The sequence below is a fragment of the Phocoena phocoena genome, chromosome 9 (genome assembly GCF_963924675.1).
Source record: "Phocoena phocoena chromosome 9, mPhoPho1.1, whole genome shotgun sequence".
NCBI classification, from domain to species: domain Eukaryota; kingdom Metazoa; phylum Chordata; class Mammalia; order Artiodactyla; family Phocoenidae; genus Phocoena; species Phocoena phocoena.
This window is the reverse complement of record NC_089227.1, coordinates 2,900,588-2,915,682: the sequence shown is the minus strand read 5'-3', so window position 1 is coordinate 2,915,682 and position 15,095 is coordinate 2,900,588. Positions and strand designations below refer to the sequence as shown.

At 45.3% G+C, this 15,095-nt stretch overlaps 1 protein-coding gene across 1 annotated transcript in view; it reads left to right on the top strand.

Annotated features, from left to right (window-relative positions):
* Positions 1-15,095, top strand: part of COBL (cordon-bleu WH2 repeat protein) — a 177,704-nt gene that overhangs the window by 136,415 nt on the left and 26,194 nt on the right. The window contains exon 13 of the mRNA XM_065884338.1: positions 14,101-14,410. Within this exon, the coding sequence (XP_065740410.1) occupies positions 14,101-14,410 (310 nt within the window). The remainder of the gene's footprint in view (positions 1-14,100; positions 14,411-15,095) is intronic.

The following is a 15,095-nucleotide window of genomic DNA, read 5'->3' as shown; positions in this document are numbered from 1 at the left end:
ATCAGCCTATGCAAGGCTTCTTCAACTGTTTGAATCAGCTGCTGAATCAGTAAGTAGGCTTTTTCTTTCTTAACTGATTTAAAAAAAAAAAAGCCACAACGACATTTAACATGATCGTAACCATCTTTAATGGTTCTAACTGAACTGTACAGTTCAGTGACATTAAGTATATTTGTAACGCCGTGAAATAGATCTCCAGAACTTCATCGTCATACGAATCCAAAACTATACCCATTCCACGTCAGCTCCCCCTGCCCCCTCCCCCAGCTCCTGGCACCCACCATTCTACTTTCTATCTCTATGAATTTGACTACTCTAGGAATATATATAAGCAGAATCATACACTATTTGTCGTTTTGTGACTGACATTTCATTTAGCAAAATGTCCTCAAGGTTCATCCACTTTGTAGCACGCAACAGGATTCCCTTCCCCTTTCGTAAGGCTGGATAATATTCCATTATACGTGTATACCATATTTTGTTTATCCATTCATCTGTCGATAGGCGTCTGTGTTGCTTCTACCTCTTGGCTACTATGAGTGCTGCTGCAGTGCACAGATCACTTTGAGGTCCTGCTTTCTGTTCTTTTGGATGTAATCCCAGAAGGGCATTGTTGGTGACTCATTTAGTATGCTTTGCCTTGCAGGCCAAGCGACTCAAGCTTGTGTAATCCACAAGGAAATGTATAGGTTCCTGCAAGTCTAGAGGTTGGGCAGGCTCTTAACCCACACTCAGTCACGTGACAGTTCTGAACCAATCACTGTGGCCCGGGGAGAGCCACGCACCCATTGGCTGCAGCTAGAAGGCACAGACCAATGACCAGCAAGGAGGATTGGGTCACCAAGTTTGACTGGATGGTCAGGAGCCATCTCCCAGGAAACCTGGATGTAGAGGAAATCCGACCTTGTCCCCTAAAGTCAAGCACTGGGCTTAGGGGCGCAGAACAGAGCCGGTGACCTCGGGCCACTTATCCATTTCTCTTTGCCTGAGTTTCTCTGTTTCGATAGCAAAGTTGGTTTTGAGAATTATACATGTGAGTACCTATAAAGCATTTAGAGCGATGGCCAGCTCTCCACAAATTTTAGCTATTAGGGAAGAAGTGGCCAGCATTTAAATGCGGGAGATTGTGCCTTAAAATCTTGATTTCTGCTTTTCCAGAAAAATTAGAGGCGGCGGCACCAGTGTTCATCGTGAAAGAAACTGTCAGACTCAGCGGTAGATGCCCATTTTAGAGGGACGTAGACTGTCCCCTGTGCCCTGCCTCCCACGCCTGGCCTCACTCCATCTCTCACAGATGTCCCTTGGCCCTTGTAGACATGTCAGTTTGTGTCAAACTGGAGAGATGAAGTAACTTAAGCCCTCGGTTTTAAAAATTAGAAAAATGTAAAGATTCTGTTGTCACATAAACCTCAAATGAGGTGTTTGATTTTCTTCTTCATATGCTCACACAAATGATGCAGGGCTGTTTCTCTCGTCCTCCTTTGTCTTAGGCTATTAAATGACTATACAAACTGTCTTTGAAGAGACTTATGTTTCTCACTTTTTACTTTTTTATTTTTGTACAATTTTTAAAGGTTACTTTCCATTTACAGTTATTACAAAATATTGGCTATATTCCCCATGTTGTACAACACATCCTTGTAGCCTGTCTTACACCCAGTAGTCTGGTCTCCCCACCCCTATCCTGCCCCTCCCCTCTCCCCACTGGTAACCACTAGTTTGTTCTCTACATCTGTGAGTCTGCTTCTCTTATGTTATATTCACTAGTTTGTTGTACTTTTTAGATTTCACTTATAAATGATATCATACAGTATTTGTCTTTCTCTGTCTGACTTATTTCACTAAGCATAATGCCCTCCAAATCCATCCATGTTGCTGCAAATGGCAAAAGTTCATTCTTTTTTATGGCTGTGTGGTATTCCATTGTATCTCTGTACCGCATCTTTTTTTACCCATTCCCCTGTTGATGGACACTTAGGTTGTCTCCATGTCTTGGCTATTGTGAATAGTGCTGCTATGAATATTGGGTGCATGCATCTTTTCAAATTAGTGTTTCTGTTTCTTTCAGATATATACCCAGGAGTGAAATTGCTGGGTCATATGGTAGTTCTAATTTTAGCTTTTTGAGAAACCGCCCTACTGTTTTCCACAGTGGCTGCACCAATTTACATTCCCACCAACAGTGTATGAAGGTTTCCTTTTCCCCACATCCTTGCCAGCGTTTGTTATTTGTGTTCTTTTTGATGATGGCCATCCTGACCGGTGTGAGGTGATGTCTCGTTGTGGTTTTCATTTGCATTTCTCTGATGATTTAGCGATGTTGAGCATCTTTTCATGTGCCTATTGGCCAGCTACATTTCCTCTTTGGAAAAATGTCTATTCGGTTTTTCTGCCCATTTTTTAATCAGGTTGTTTGGTTTTTCTGACATTGAGTTGTATGAGCTGTTTATACATGTTGGATATTAATCCCTCATTGGTCATATCATTCGCAAATACCTTCTCCCGTTCAGTAGGTTGTCTTTTCATTTTGTCAGTGGTTTCCTTTGCTGTGCAAAAGCTTTGAAGTTTAATGAAGAGGCTTCTTACAGTGTGCCCTTTCACAGCTCGTGGGTGAAGTGCCCTGCCCGGTCAGGGGGCTCTGCAGGTGGGCACGTCCTCTCCACTTGTCTTTAAACAGCTGCTGGGTGACTCGCAGCCTGGGCAGACGGGGGTGGGTGAGAACAGCATTGGGGTTACTTCCGCGTGTGCCCACAGCTCTCCCCTGGCATGCAGGGCTCCCTAGGAGGTAAGGCTGGGCCTGGGCCCCTCAGGATGGCCGAGCCACGACACCACAGCCCCACCTCCCCAGGACGGAGGCCCCGGTGCCGGCCAGGCTCAGGGCTGCCTCCCAGGACATGCTGAGCTGTGCCTGAAGCTGACAGGCGAACGATCATGTGTCCATGTGGTGATGAAACCCAGGAGTAAACAGTCTGTGGTGTCCTCTGGGTTCACTTGAGCCGCTCTCACACTGGCCTAGCTGAGTGGAGGCTCTTGGAACGGTGGCCCAAGTGCCACCAGCTGTGACGGTGCTGCAGTAACCACTGTGCTAACCGGAAGCCTCCCTCTGAGTCTCGGCAGGCAGCCCCGGGGCCTGGACACCAGGGCTCTGACTTAAGCCTTTGCCCCTCGGTTTCTCTGTGCCTCAGAATTCCAAAGCGAGGGCTCACGGAGGCATCAGAGAGGCAGCCTTCACACCAGCGTCCCTGCATTCATCTGCCCACCCCTTCTCAGGGGCACTCAAGCAGAAAGACAATCAGGGCGAGCCGCACCAGACATCTACACTGGCTGTGCTGGTGCAGTTGTATCCATCCAGCAGAGCTGCTCACTGGGAAAGCTACTTGTACAGACTTAAAGTAATGGATTAGGCAGTTGCTAAATGTGTGTTTTACTTTTCAGAACAATTTCAAAGCATGTGAAAAGTAATGAAGATTTTTATAAAATCAGGACTATTTCAGTCCTCTTTTCTGTTTAGCCCTGATGGAACATAGATCCTTCAAGCTATAATGTAAACGTGTCTGTCTTAGCCTAGTGGAAAACAGCAGTTCAGAATGAAAACGCACGTACTGATCACCTAATATGTGCCCGGAACCAGCAGAACGGAGTCACCCGGTCTGGAGGGATTTAAAAAGCTGGAAGAACTTGCGCCTTACAGGGAAAAGAATTAGCTCTCCACTTTTCACCAACCCCAGAGAGGGTCAGCCTGGAAAATGCACTGAGGAGGGTCTGTTTGACACCTTAGGGAATCCTGTCGTCAGGAAACCAGTGAACCAATGAGGAGGGAAACGGGCCAAAGGGGATGTTAGATTGTCAGCTCAGACATGCTGAAATTTCCTGCTAGAATCTCAGGAACGCCTTCACCTGTCAGCTGGAAGGGCCGGTGTCCTGCCCTCCACTTAGGGACCGAGACACCAAGGGTGGGCTGTCCCCATGGTCACATCACTCAGAGAAGAGAGAAGTTCCAAACGGGGACCCCAGACAGCTGGTGCCACTGAGCCTCATGCAGGGGCACCTGGGGACCATTTGGCTGGATCAGAGACCCCCCCGCCCCAGTCCTGCCACCTCTCCACCCCCAGCAGCCTTTTTGATCCGCAAATAATTTCCACATCCTCTGCTTCCTGGGTGTCCCTTCTGGGAGCCCCCTTGTCAGGAACCCCCTCCTTCCTCCTGCACATCTGGGCCTGGGGCTGGGAGACGTGCCATCCTTGGGGAAAGTCTTCAGGCTGTACTTGCTGAAACCCCCATGCGATGGAGGCTGTTCTTAGACCTGCCAGCTTTGGAGAGACCACGCCCATGAATGATTACATCTGCCTGGAGACTGACGATGGGTCAAAATAACACAGCGTCATCATAAGAGCTACATCTGCTGAGGCTTGCGTGTGTGCCAGGCCTGTCCTCAGACTTGACCTGCGTGCAGTCTCCTGGTGGCTCCTTGCATAAGGGACGATGGTGCTCAGCCCCGTTTCCATGTGAGAAAGTCAACGCCTGTAGGGACTAATCTTCTCAAGGCCACGGTTGAATCAGCCCCCAATTGTTTAAACTGGTACAAAGATATAGGAGAAAAATTGTGCTAGCACAAGCTGAGAACACAAACGTGATAGTGGAGTGTGCATCTCATTCTCTTCCCGTATCTAAGAAGTTTTGTTATACATTTATCCTAAAAGCTTCTAAAAAATAAAGACGAGGAACCCTAGGGATGAGTGATTACTTCCTAACCATTGCCTGTGTTTTCCGGACTTGCTATACTAAAGAAAAAGAAAATAAACTTTATTTTAAAACTCAAAAGAATCCTAATAGAAAAACTCAGATAAAGTGCAGCTGTTGGGGGGACGTCTCCAAGACCAAGTGGGGTGGAAGAGAAGGGTGTGGAGGTGGGAGTGGAGATGAGGTGCTTTACTTCCCAGGGGGCAGCCCCCAGCTTGGACTCTGGGGCAGGTGAGGAAAACTGAGGCTGGAGCCCAGCATCTCCTAGGAGGTTATTCTGGGTACTGGCAGGTTTTGCTGAGGCCAATGCTTTCTGGCCCATAAAGCCAAATTATTTGGGGGCCACTGTAATTGTGAGTTAGACAGGTGGTCTGCGTGTGAAAGGTTTCATTTACCGGCCGTGGTCTGTTGGCTGTGGACAAGGCTGGAAACAATTCTGTGCAGGTTTCCTAAAATGACGGGCTCTGACGCTGATCTCACTTTTGTTACAAGAAGATGCCATTTCCAAGGCAGGCGGGACTCTGGCGAGGAGGCTCGGGGGGAAATCACGGTGTCACTTGTCGTCATCTGTATGCTCACTGCTCTGTACTGAGTCTGAGTGGCTTTGAGGTAGCGATTCTGCTCCATGTGTGCGTAAGTGTCCAGAGGAGCACGGCACACCAGCATCGTTACTAGTCACTCAGCTTTTCCTTACTCACTTTTGCTGGCGTATTAGCACTTTATGGTTTCTAAAGTTTGTATACAGAATGTATCTTGAAACCAGAACCTATCAGAGTCTCTTCAATATTTAAAAATGTTGGTACAGCCACTATGGAGAACAGTATGGAGGTTCCTTAGTAAACTAAAAATAGAGCTACCGTATGATCCAGCAATCCCACTCCGGGGCGTATATCTGCAGAAAACCACAATTCAAAAAGATACGCGCACCACAACGTTTATTGCAGCGCTATTGACAATAGCCAGGACATGGAAGCAACCTAAATGTCCATCGACAGATGAATGGGTAAAGAAGATGTGGTACTTACGTACAATGGAATATTACTCAGCCATTAAAAAGAATGAAATAATACCATTTGCAGCAACGTGGATGGACCTAGAGACTCTCATGCTAAGTGAAGAAAGAGAAAAACAAGTATCATATGGTATCACTTATAGGTGGAATCTGAAAACAAATGATACAAATGAACATATTTACAAAACAGAAACAGACTCACCATCACGGAAAACAAACTTATGGTTACCAAAAAGGAAGGGTGAGGGTAAGGGATAAGTTAGGCATATGGGATTAACAGATACACCCTACGGTATCTAAAACAGATAATCAAGAGAGGCCTGCTATACAGCACAGGGACCTGTACTCAGTACCCTACATTAAGCCATAATGGAAAATAATATGAAAAAGAATATATATATATACATATATACGTGTACACATATGTATAACTGAATGACTTCGCTGTACACCTGAAACTAACACAACCCTGTAAATCAACTATACTTCAATAATAAATAAAACTAAAAATAATTAATAAATAAATAAAAATACGTTTGCTACATTAGTCCAGACCCAGGTGACATTTTGAAGACACCATCTTCACATCTATGCTATTCAATCGGTCCCAAACATCAGGCAACTTATACAAATAGTTAATGAGGCAAAAATAACTGCATCGTCTGGCTAAGCTGGCAGGGCTGAGGCGTGGGGACGACGTGCAGATGCAGGGACCACAGCCCTGTAGACTCAGACTTTTGCTCCATCATTGCGAGGGCCTCTGCTCCCCAGGTGACTTTTGGAGGTGCCTCCCACTAGCTCTGTGACAGCCTTTGGACACAGCGACCTGTGGGTCTCGTTGCTGCCTTGCGTCTGTGTTCCCCAGCATCTCCAGACCCCATCTCGTGTGCTTTGAGTGTGAGATGCCTCCTGCCTCGAAGCAGGACACCGGGAGTCCTGCCTGCTCCCCCGCCCCCAGAGTTAGCCCTTTCCTTCTCGTCTTGGGCGTATTTGACAAGCATTTGGGATGTTTTGTGTCACTTCCTCACTCTGCCTTTCTGAAACTGTTCTAATACAGTTTCCACAAGTAGTTATGTTTGCTCTGCTGTCTTGAGGAAAATGTCACGTTTAACTCTGCTGAGGGTATCGTGTGGTGCCTTCCCACGAAACGGGAGACACAGGAGGGGCATTGAGACAGAAAGTAGAGTCTAACAGTTTAGGAAGAGAAGGACACTCAGAATGCAGGGACTGAATGTCTGTTTTGAAAAGTGGTCTGTTCAGTAACTCCAGGGCCCTTGTTGGAGAAGCCGCTGTCTTTGGAGCAAAGCAATGAAGGGGTTTTGGTCTGAGGAGGGTGGGGTGATACACAGGCTTGAGTGCAGATTGCCCTCAGCTGGCCGGGCAGCCCTGGCGAGGTGTTCAGGGAAGGGCTTCCCCCAGTGTAGACCTATACCGGTGGCTTCAGCATCACCTGGGAACATGTGAGAAATGCTGTTCTCAGCCCCAAGCCCGAACCACTGAATCAGAAACTCCTTGGGGAGGGGGGTCACTGGGCAAGCCGTCTTAACCGAGCCAGACATTCTGGTGGTTGTGTGGGTGCAGGACCCCTGGGCTGGGGAGCCCAGTGTGGGGCTCGGACCCCGCCATCTTTGAGCTGTGATATTCTTCCCATTTGTGAGTCGCCAGCCCAGGGGTGTGGGTTCTGACTTTACTACATCTCCATCCCTCCTGCCCATCTCACGGTGGTGCCTTCTTTGTATCTTTAGGTGTGGAAAATTTTTTCTGCTAGTCTGCAGGTTGTTCTCACAAATGCTTGCTCTGTAGGTAACTGCAATTTTGGTGTGCCTGTGGAGAGAGGTGAACTCAGGGTCTTTGTAGTCCAGCATCTTGGCCACCTCCCCAATACTTCTTATTTTAAATAACTCAAAATAATAAAAAGATATTGTCTATTTTATATTATATAATTATGTGTATAACATATATATACATATGTACGTGTGTGTGTGTGTGTGTATATATATATATATATATATATATATATATATATATGCTATTTTAAAAATCCTTATTTCCTAAAGTGGTTAAGAATAAACACCAAGAGAGCTTAGAGATATATGTGATGGGAAGAGCAGGATGTGTGGGGTAGAACCCATGCAAAGGTCCTAATAAAGACTAACTATGTTTCTGACCTTCCTGGGCACCAAGGCAAAAAAGCGAGGTGGGTAGACACTCAGCCAAATAGCAGGCATTCATTTCATCAAAAGTGGGGGGGAAGGAAGATCTAAATTTTAGGACAAATTAAAGTGGATGCTTCTATCAAAGACATTGAGTACTATGATAGATAATATCTCCGACAGCCGTTCTACATAAGATACAAAAATGTTCTTCATTTGGTCATTTTAAGTCAGTAGCAATGGCTGAACAGTGCATTACAGAAAACTAAGCGAAAGTGGGCCACATACTTTGTTCTCTAGAGTTCTAATGATAAAGGGATAGGACTTGAGAGAATCTAGCAGAGAAACAGACGATATTTTTCCTGGATTGCCTGTCTCGGAAGGCAGGTGGCTCACCTGTACTTCATGCCGGACCTGAATCATAGTTCATTCAGTTTAGTAACTTCGCAAGTCCCTGAATGTCACCTTTGCTGAGCTGTTGATTAAACACAGTTCCCATGCTTTAATATGCTAGACAACCTGGAGCCAGGGTTTCTATTTTGATGAAGTAAACTGGAGCATCAGCTTTGTTCCTGACAACGGAAACTAACCCGATCCCCAGAGTGAGGCCCCAGAAATACATATGTAAGAGAGGGCTGGCTCTTTCTCTCAAAAATATTTTAGAATATATTGAAATCTCTGGACAAATGGAACCGAGATTTGTTCCATAGGACATGGAAGAAAATCTTTTGGTGTAGAAAAATTTAAATGTAGGTGTTCTCAGCGAGATTCAGTTCACATTTTCTTGGTGCAAGAACCTCGATTCGACTTTTGCTTAGAATGTGTTTCTGTGTGATTCTGAAGAGACCTGTCCCGTTTGTGGGCCTGGCAAAGTATGTTTCTGTAACACATACTATCAGGGATACATGAAATCATTCGTTGGCTGGGACTTCTTTTATAATTTGCAAAATAGGAATAATTATTTTCATACTGCAGAGGACACTGGATACATAAGGAGTTGTTTGGACATTGCAGAATATCAAAAACCCAGCTACCATTATATGGTTTCAAATATTGACGTTGAACTGTATATCTGATCGTTGTTAGCCAGTGGTCTAATATCTTAGGCTACTCTTAAAACCGTGACGTCAGCGTGGAGGAGGAATTCTTTTAGCTATTTGCTAAATAAAATAGGCGCATGAAAATAATATGAAACTTCAGTTTCAATATGGCGGAACTGGGTCTAAGAACCGTCAACCAAAGTCAGCATTGTGGCTGCTGAGAGAAACTGGCCGCCCCATCCAGGTGTAGTCTTCCCCAGAAAGCAGCTTTCCTCTCTGCAGATTCCCTCTGGGAATCTGCTCAGCCCAACCTGCCGTAAGGCTTTGTGCTCTCTCCTAAGGCCAACAGTGATGGTCACGTGTACAAAAGAAATCTAGTTCCTGACATTACTGACACCATCATTTAGCACAGTCAAGAATCACTGAACAAAATTTTTTTTCAGTGTGTGGAGGAAGGACCACAAACTGATTAGAGGAACTAGCTCCAAAGGAAGTAGGGCTAATTTAGGCAATAGAGCAGAACTTTAAATACTTGTTGTTATTGCTTCAGAAAATTTTAACAGATTATTACATACATAAAACAAGAGCAAGCTAGCATTGAAAAACACATGAAAAAAAGAACTTCCAAAAGTTCTTGGAAATTAATACATATCCTCAGAGACGTACAAAATTAGACACATTTTGGTGAATTTTTTGATATCCATGGGTAAAGAGGAAAACCTTACTAGCTTCTAGAGATAAGGTTATTTATAGTTGGAAAGAATCATGCTAATGTTTGGGTTCTCATCTGTGAGGCGGGATGCCAGACAACAGTGGTGCTGAGAATTCAATCTTGAGGAAGAAGGATTTTGATCTGAATCTGACTTCATTTTAGTCATACTGATAGTGGAGGATTAAATGCAGACAACCTTGTGAAGACACAAGAGGGCTTAGAGAGTAAACTAGATCCTAAACCAGATTATTCCGAAAATAGAATTACTCAAATGTGTAATCTGAATAATGGAAGATAAATCCAGGAAAGGGAAACATGATCTGCAGCTGTCACATTTAATATATTTTTTAAAACAAAAGTTCCTGTCATGGAAACACCATAATATGAAACTCTGTGTGTGTGTGTACTTCATGCAGAAATCAGGGCAATTTAGACATTTGTAAGACAAGACTATCTAATTCCAAGAAACATGTATTGAACGAGTTACAAAAGAATGGGTTTTGTGAGATCTTTTTTTTTTTTGCTCACATACCTGGGAATTTTAAGAGATGAATCCTTATTACGGACATGGTGGGGTCCCCAAGCCCAAGCGCTGTCTTAGGTCTGTGCTCTTCTCTGTCTGTGGACAAGCCCTCTCCACGCGCTGGTCCAGAAGACTGTCATTTATCCAGGACCCCTCCTACTCCATGGATTTCAGCCCAAGGAGACCGCCTGCCCAGTATCTCTGGCCAGAAGGCCCCAAGAAAGGCCTTGCTTGGTCCACCTTAGGACACGTGCCCATCTTTGGACCACGGTATCAACTGACCAGGTTTGGGTCACATCCATGACCCACATCTCACATCCGTGCCCTGTGGCCAGGAGTAGTGAGGGGGCAGTTAGACTGGCCCAGCTGTTGAGAACTAGGTTAGTTCCCGGAAGGAGGAACTCACGTAGCACAAACAGGGAGGGGGCAGTGCAGATGGATAGAAGCAGCAGCTGTTTTCTATATATGTTTTCAAAGAATGGCAGGCGGAGAGCAGGCTTGTCTTCACACGGGTGAAACTGGGATTTTCTCTGTGTCTCTAACAGGCACGTTAGGATGCTAGGATTAGGGTTATGGTTCAGGCTTTGGAGAAATATAGATTGAGTGAGGCCAAGAGTACCTTACTAGGCTCTCTAAATTTTTTTTTTTTTTTTTTTTTTTTTTTTTGCGGTACGCGGGCCTCTCACTGTTGTGGCCTCTCCCGTTGCGGAGCACAGGCTCCAGACGCGCAGGCCCAGTGGCCACGGCTCACGGGCGCAGCCACTCCGCGGCATGTGGGATCTTCCCGGACAGGGGCACGAACCCGTGTCCCCTGCATCGGCAGGCGGACTCTCAACCACTGCGCCACCAGGGAAGCCCCTCATGGCTTGCTTTTTTTTTTTTTTTTTTTTTTTTTTTTGAGGTTAGTCTTTCGATGAGACATTTTCTCTGGGCGTATAAGCCTGGGGAAACTGACTCTTGACAAATCTCCCTTCATAATGACCAGCAAATAAACAATATCATATCATACAAGATCTTTCATTTGCATTTAATAAACTAATAAAAATGAATCCATTACCAAAATACCCAGAAGATATTTACATTTGGTGTTAGAAATTTTCTTTGGTGACTTTGTAAAAGAAAAACTCAATGGAACTCATGTCAAACTGAAATGATTGTGTTCAACCTGAAGAATTAGTAGCCTTAAGTTAGCACTTTCTTCTTCTTTCTGCTTTACGCCTGAGCTCGAGAATTTTTGCTCTCATTTAGCTGTAATGGCGTTTGAGCCATGGGATTATGTAAGTCAGGTGGAGAGCAATGGAAGTGTTAATATTCTGGACTTGGGCTCTGTGGCTGTTTATCTGGAAGAGAATGTAATCGTGAATTTATATTTGGCATCTGCTAAAGACAAATTGTGTTTTTCCACATTTGCAAAAATCCCGCAATAATAACTCTTCAGTTCCAAAAGGTTGTTCACGCCTTAAGAGAAGAGCAAACTTGCCAACGCATTAATCAACTCAAAAAGAGCGACTTACTCTTAGGGGTGACGGAAAATAGCAGAGAGGAAAAAAGGCCATGCTTTTCTTCTTTTAAGATTCCTAATTCGTCACCAGTCAACTGTCAAAAATGTTTACATCCTCTCTTTGGATTTGGAATTTCAAAGAAGGATAGAATTCTAGAAGGGATGTCATGCTTGTTTTACAGAAAGGGGAAAGGGTTGTTCAAAGTTCTGAGTAGAAATTGGACCGGGCTCTGGGATTCAGGCTGGGTCCCTGGACCACTGGCTTGGTGGAAACCCTCTGGGGCTGAGTGAGGCTAGAACGTGGGCTGTACAGAAGGATCTGCAGGACAGGACCCGAGGCCAGCAGCTCCAAGTTTTCCTTTTGTGTCTTAGGCTTCTGTTTAGAATCAATAAAGAAAAAGCAGTTTCCTGCTCCATCCTCTTAAACAGAAATTGTCAAAACATGTTATAGTTCATGAGGTTAATAATAGGAACCAGTGGAAAAGAGAAAAGATAATAAGGGAGCAGATGGGGATGTCTGATTCCAAGCAAAAGAGTCTCAGGCTGACAGCGCAGACTGCGGAGAGAATCAGAAACGGCCTGAAAACGAACAAACGAACACTGACCCAGGTACAGAGCCTCGTGGGGATGTCCATTCCCATCTTCAAATCCGTGCCGGATTTGACAGCACTCTCGGGAAGTGGTTCGCAGGAGGCTTGAGCCTTAGCACGAGCTCATCTCTCTTACTAGCCGGCAGACCTGCCCGGTGCTCCGAGCATCCTTCCATCCTCCCTCCCTCCTGCCCTCTCTGGATGGCTGGAGCGTCCAGGAGTGACATCGCCGGCAGAGTCGCTGGCTGTGTGGACAGAGTAGCCAGCACACAACATCCGAGGTGTGACAGCTTCTCAGCAGACCCACGGCAGAAAAGGCTTGGGTGGTATTAATCCATAGGCAGTGTTTCTTCTCCGGATTTGCCCTCTAATTAAGAGTCTTGCAACAAAAGCCAGGAAGAAAGCTAGAAGAAAGAGGTCATTGTTCAGAAGCATTCACTGCGTTCAGACACATTGCCTTGGGCCTTTGCTTCTCTAAACAATTCCTCCCTTGTTTCTGATCTTTATTTGTGAGCTCTTTTGTGAAATGTCTGGTTCCTTTGTTTCTGTTTTTTTGATCTTGTCCTTTTATTTTACTGTTTGGGATCTCCAAGAAACCAGCAGCTCCGGGAATTTTCTCCTCGGTGCTCTTTTGGTTTTGTTAACTCTGTGTCTCTAGTCTGCTGTCCAGTTAAAATATTGACAGTGTTGAGTGTGTATTGATGGTGTTATGATGTCACTTGTCTATCAGGGCATGAGTCTGTGGAGTTTGCACTCGGCATGTGTGTAGCCTTTATTCATTTCAGGCATCCAGCGATTTACTTATTGGAGGAACGCTTTACAAACAAAACGCACGGAAACTACAGCACAACACAGTCCTTATTTCCTGGATGGCCATAAGCAGTGCTTAGATCCTATGCCTTGAGATTTAAAATCTATATCTACATTCAATTTAAAAAAACACCTCTGGTCTGAGGCTGGTCCAGAGTTCTATATTCCTGTCCTACCACCTCAATGTTAGGGAGATTCTTCTCCAAGCATGGAGCTTTCAACCTCAAAGCCCAGTAAGGGGGAAATTGGTGCCCACACTCTCCTAACACTTACTGTCCCTCGGAATAGCTGGACAGATGTGACGCGTGGCCGCAGTGCCCCATCGTCACGATTAGAGTCTGAGGGAATGAACTCGGGCCTCCGCAGTAAGTTACAACTCGGTGCATCTTATTCCGTCTGCTGCCCTGAACCACATTCAGTGCTCAGGGCACAGCGACCTCACCCAAGAACACTTTTGTTCTCATTCTTCTACATTTTACTTGCGGGTTCTGTTCTACGAGCACCTCTTATTTAAACCAGATCTTACTCTCACATGTAAAAATAAAGAGAAAGCCAGATGCTGACAATGACGTCATTAATATTTAAGGCCAAATTGTCCAGGTCCCCGGGAAGTTAGAAGTTCCCGAACAAGATGAGTTTTTTCAAAGTTTGTTTCTATTTTGAAAACCCCTAGTTTCTCCAGAGAACTCATTTTCAAACAACTTCTGTTAAACCAAGGGTCAGACTGGAAACAATTGCATTCACCATGTCGTTAGTTTGAATTTTTTAATGTTGTTTGCTTGTAGTCACATACAGTATAACAATTCCAAAGGTTAATTCAAAATATGCTGATTTTTTTAGGGAAAATGTTGCTCTCAGTCACATATGCACGTAACTCCTTCCAAGTTAAAGTGTGTCCAGAGGGAAGTGGTGTGTTTGAGGGGTCCTCACTCACACCCCAAATTCCAGATTTCAAATGAGTCAGGCAGTGGGGAACTCACTGGAGGGTTGCCTGACCTGCCCTTGTGTGTCTCGTCCAGTGAGCCTGCCCCTGGGGCCTGGCGGTCCCTGCGGTGTGGACGGGGTCCCACCACTGCCGTCGGAGGCCGAGGAGACTGTGTCTGTTGGCAGCTGCTTTGCCTCAGAGGACACAACAGAGGACTCGGGAGTGATGAGTTCCCCCTCGGACATCGTGTCCCTGGATTCCCAACACGACAGCACGAAATCCAAAGACAAGTGGGCCACAGACCAGGAAGACTGCAGTGACCAGGACCTGGCTGGGACCCCAGAGCTGGGCCCCCAGAAGAGCCCCTCGTGGGAGAGGAGTGGCCCTGGGAACTGGCATCTGAGGTGAGTCATGGACGGAGGGAGGTCTTTCGTCCTGGTGACCCAAGCGATACTTGTGAGGTCACCGCCCCCTGACTGGGGACTTGTTCTCCATAGTTCTGTCTTCATGCTCTTTCTAGCTCTGCAGGTATTTACAAATAATACGTAGTATTGGCTTGTTTGTTTGTACCTTTTATATAGATGGTACCATACTCTGAGTGTAGTTTTCCACTCAACATCATGTGTTGAAGATTTATCCCTGATGACGTATGTGTTCTTAGTTCACTTATGTATCCATTTCTTAATGAATGGACACTTGGGTTGCTCTGGTTTTTCACCACTGGAATCAATAAGCACGTCATACATAGGTCTCCATTTATACACAGAGCTTTTCGAGAAGAGAAATTATTAGACCTTCGGAGAAAACTCACCTGCAACTTTTCGGAATATTGGCAGATTGCTCTCCAAAATGGTGATCTCTTGTCCACGTCCTCCAGCCGTCCCGTCTATAGTGGCCTGCCACTCCACGTCCACCGATACGGGGATTAATGGGCGTTGTAGTCATACAGGTGCCCAATGGCATTTCGTGTGGCTTTAAGATGCAATACTCTGATCAGTAAGGATGAGCATCTTGTCATGTGTGTATCACCAATTCAGTTTCCTCTTCTATGAATTGTCTTTTCATAGCCTTCTTTTTTTTTAAATTGGG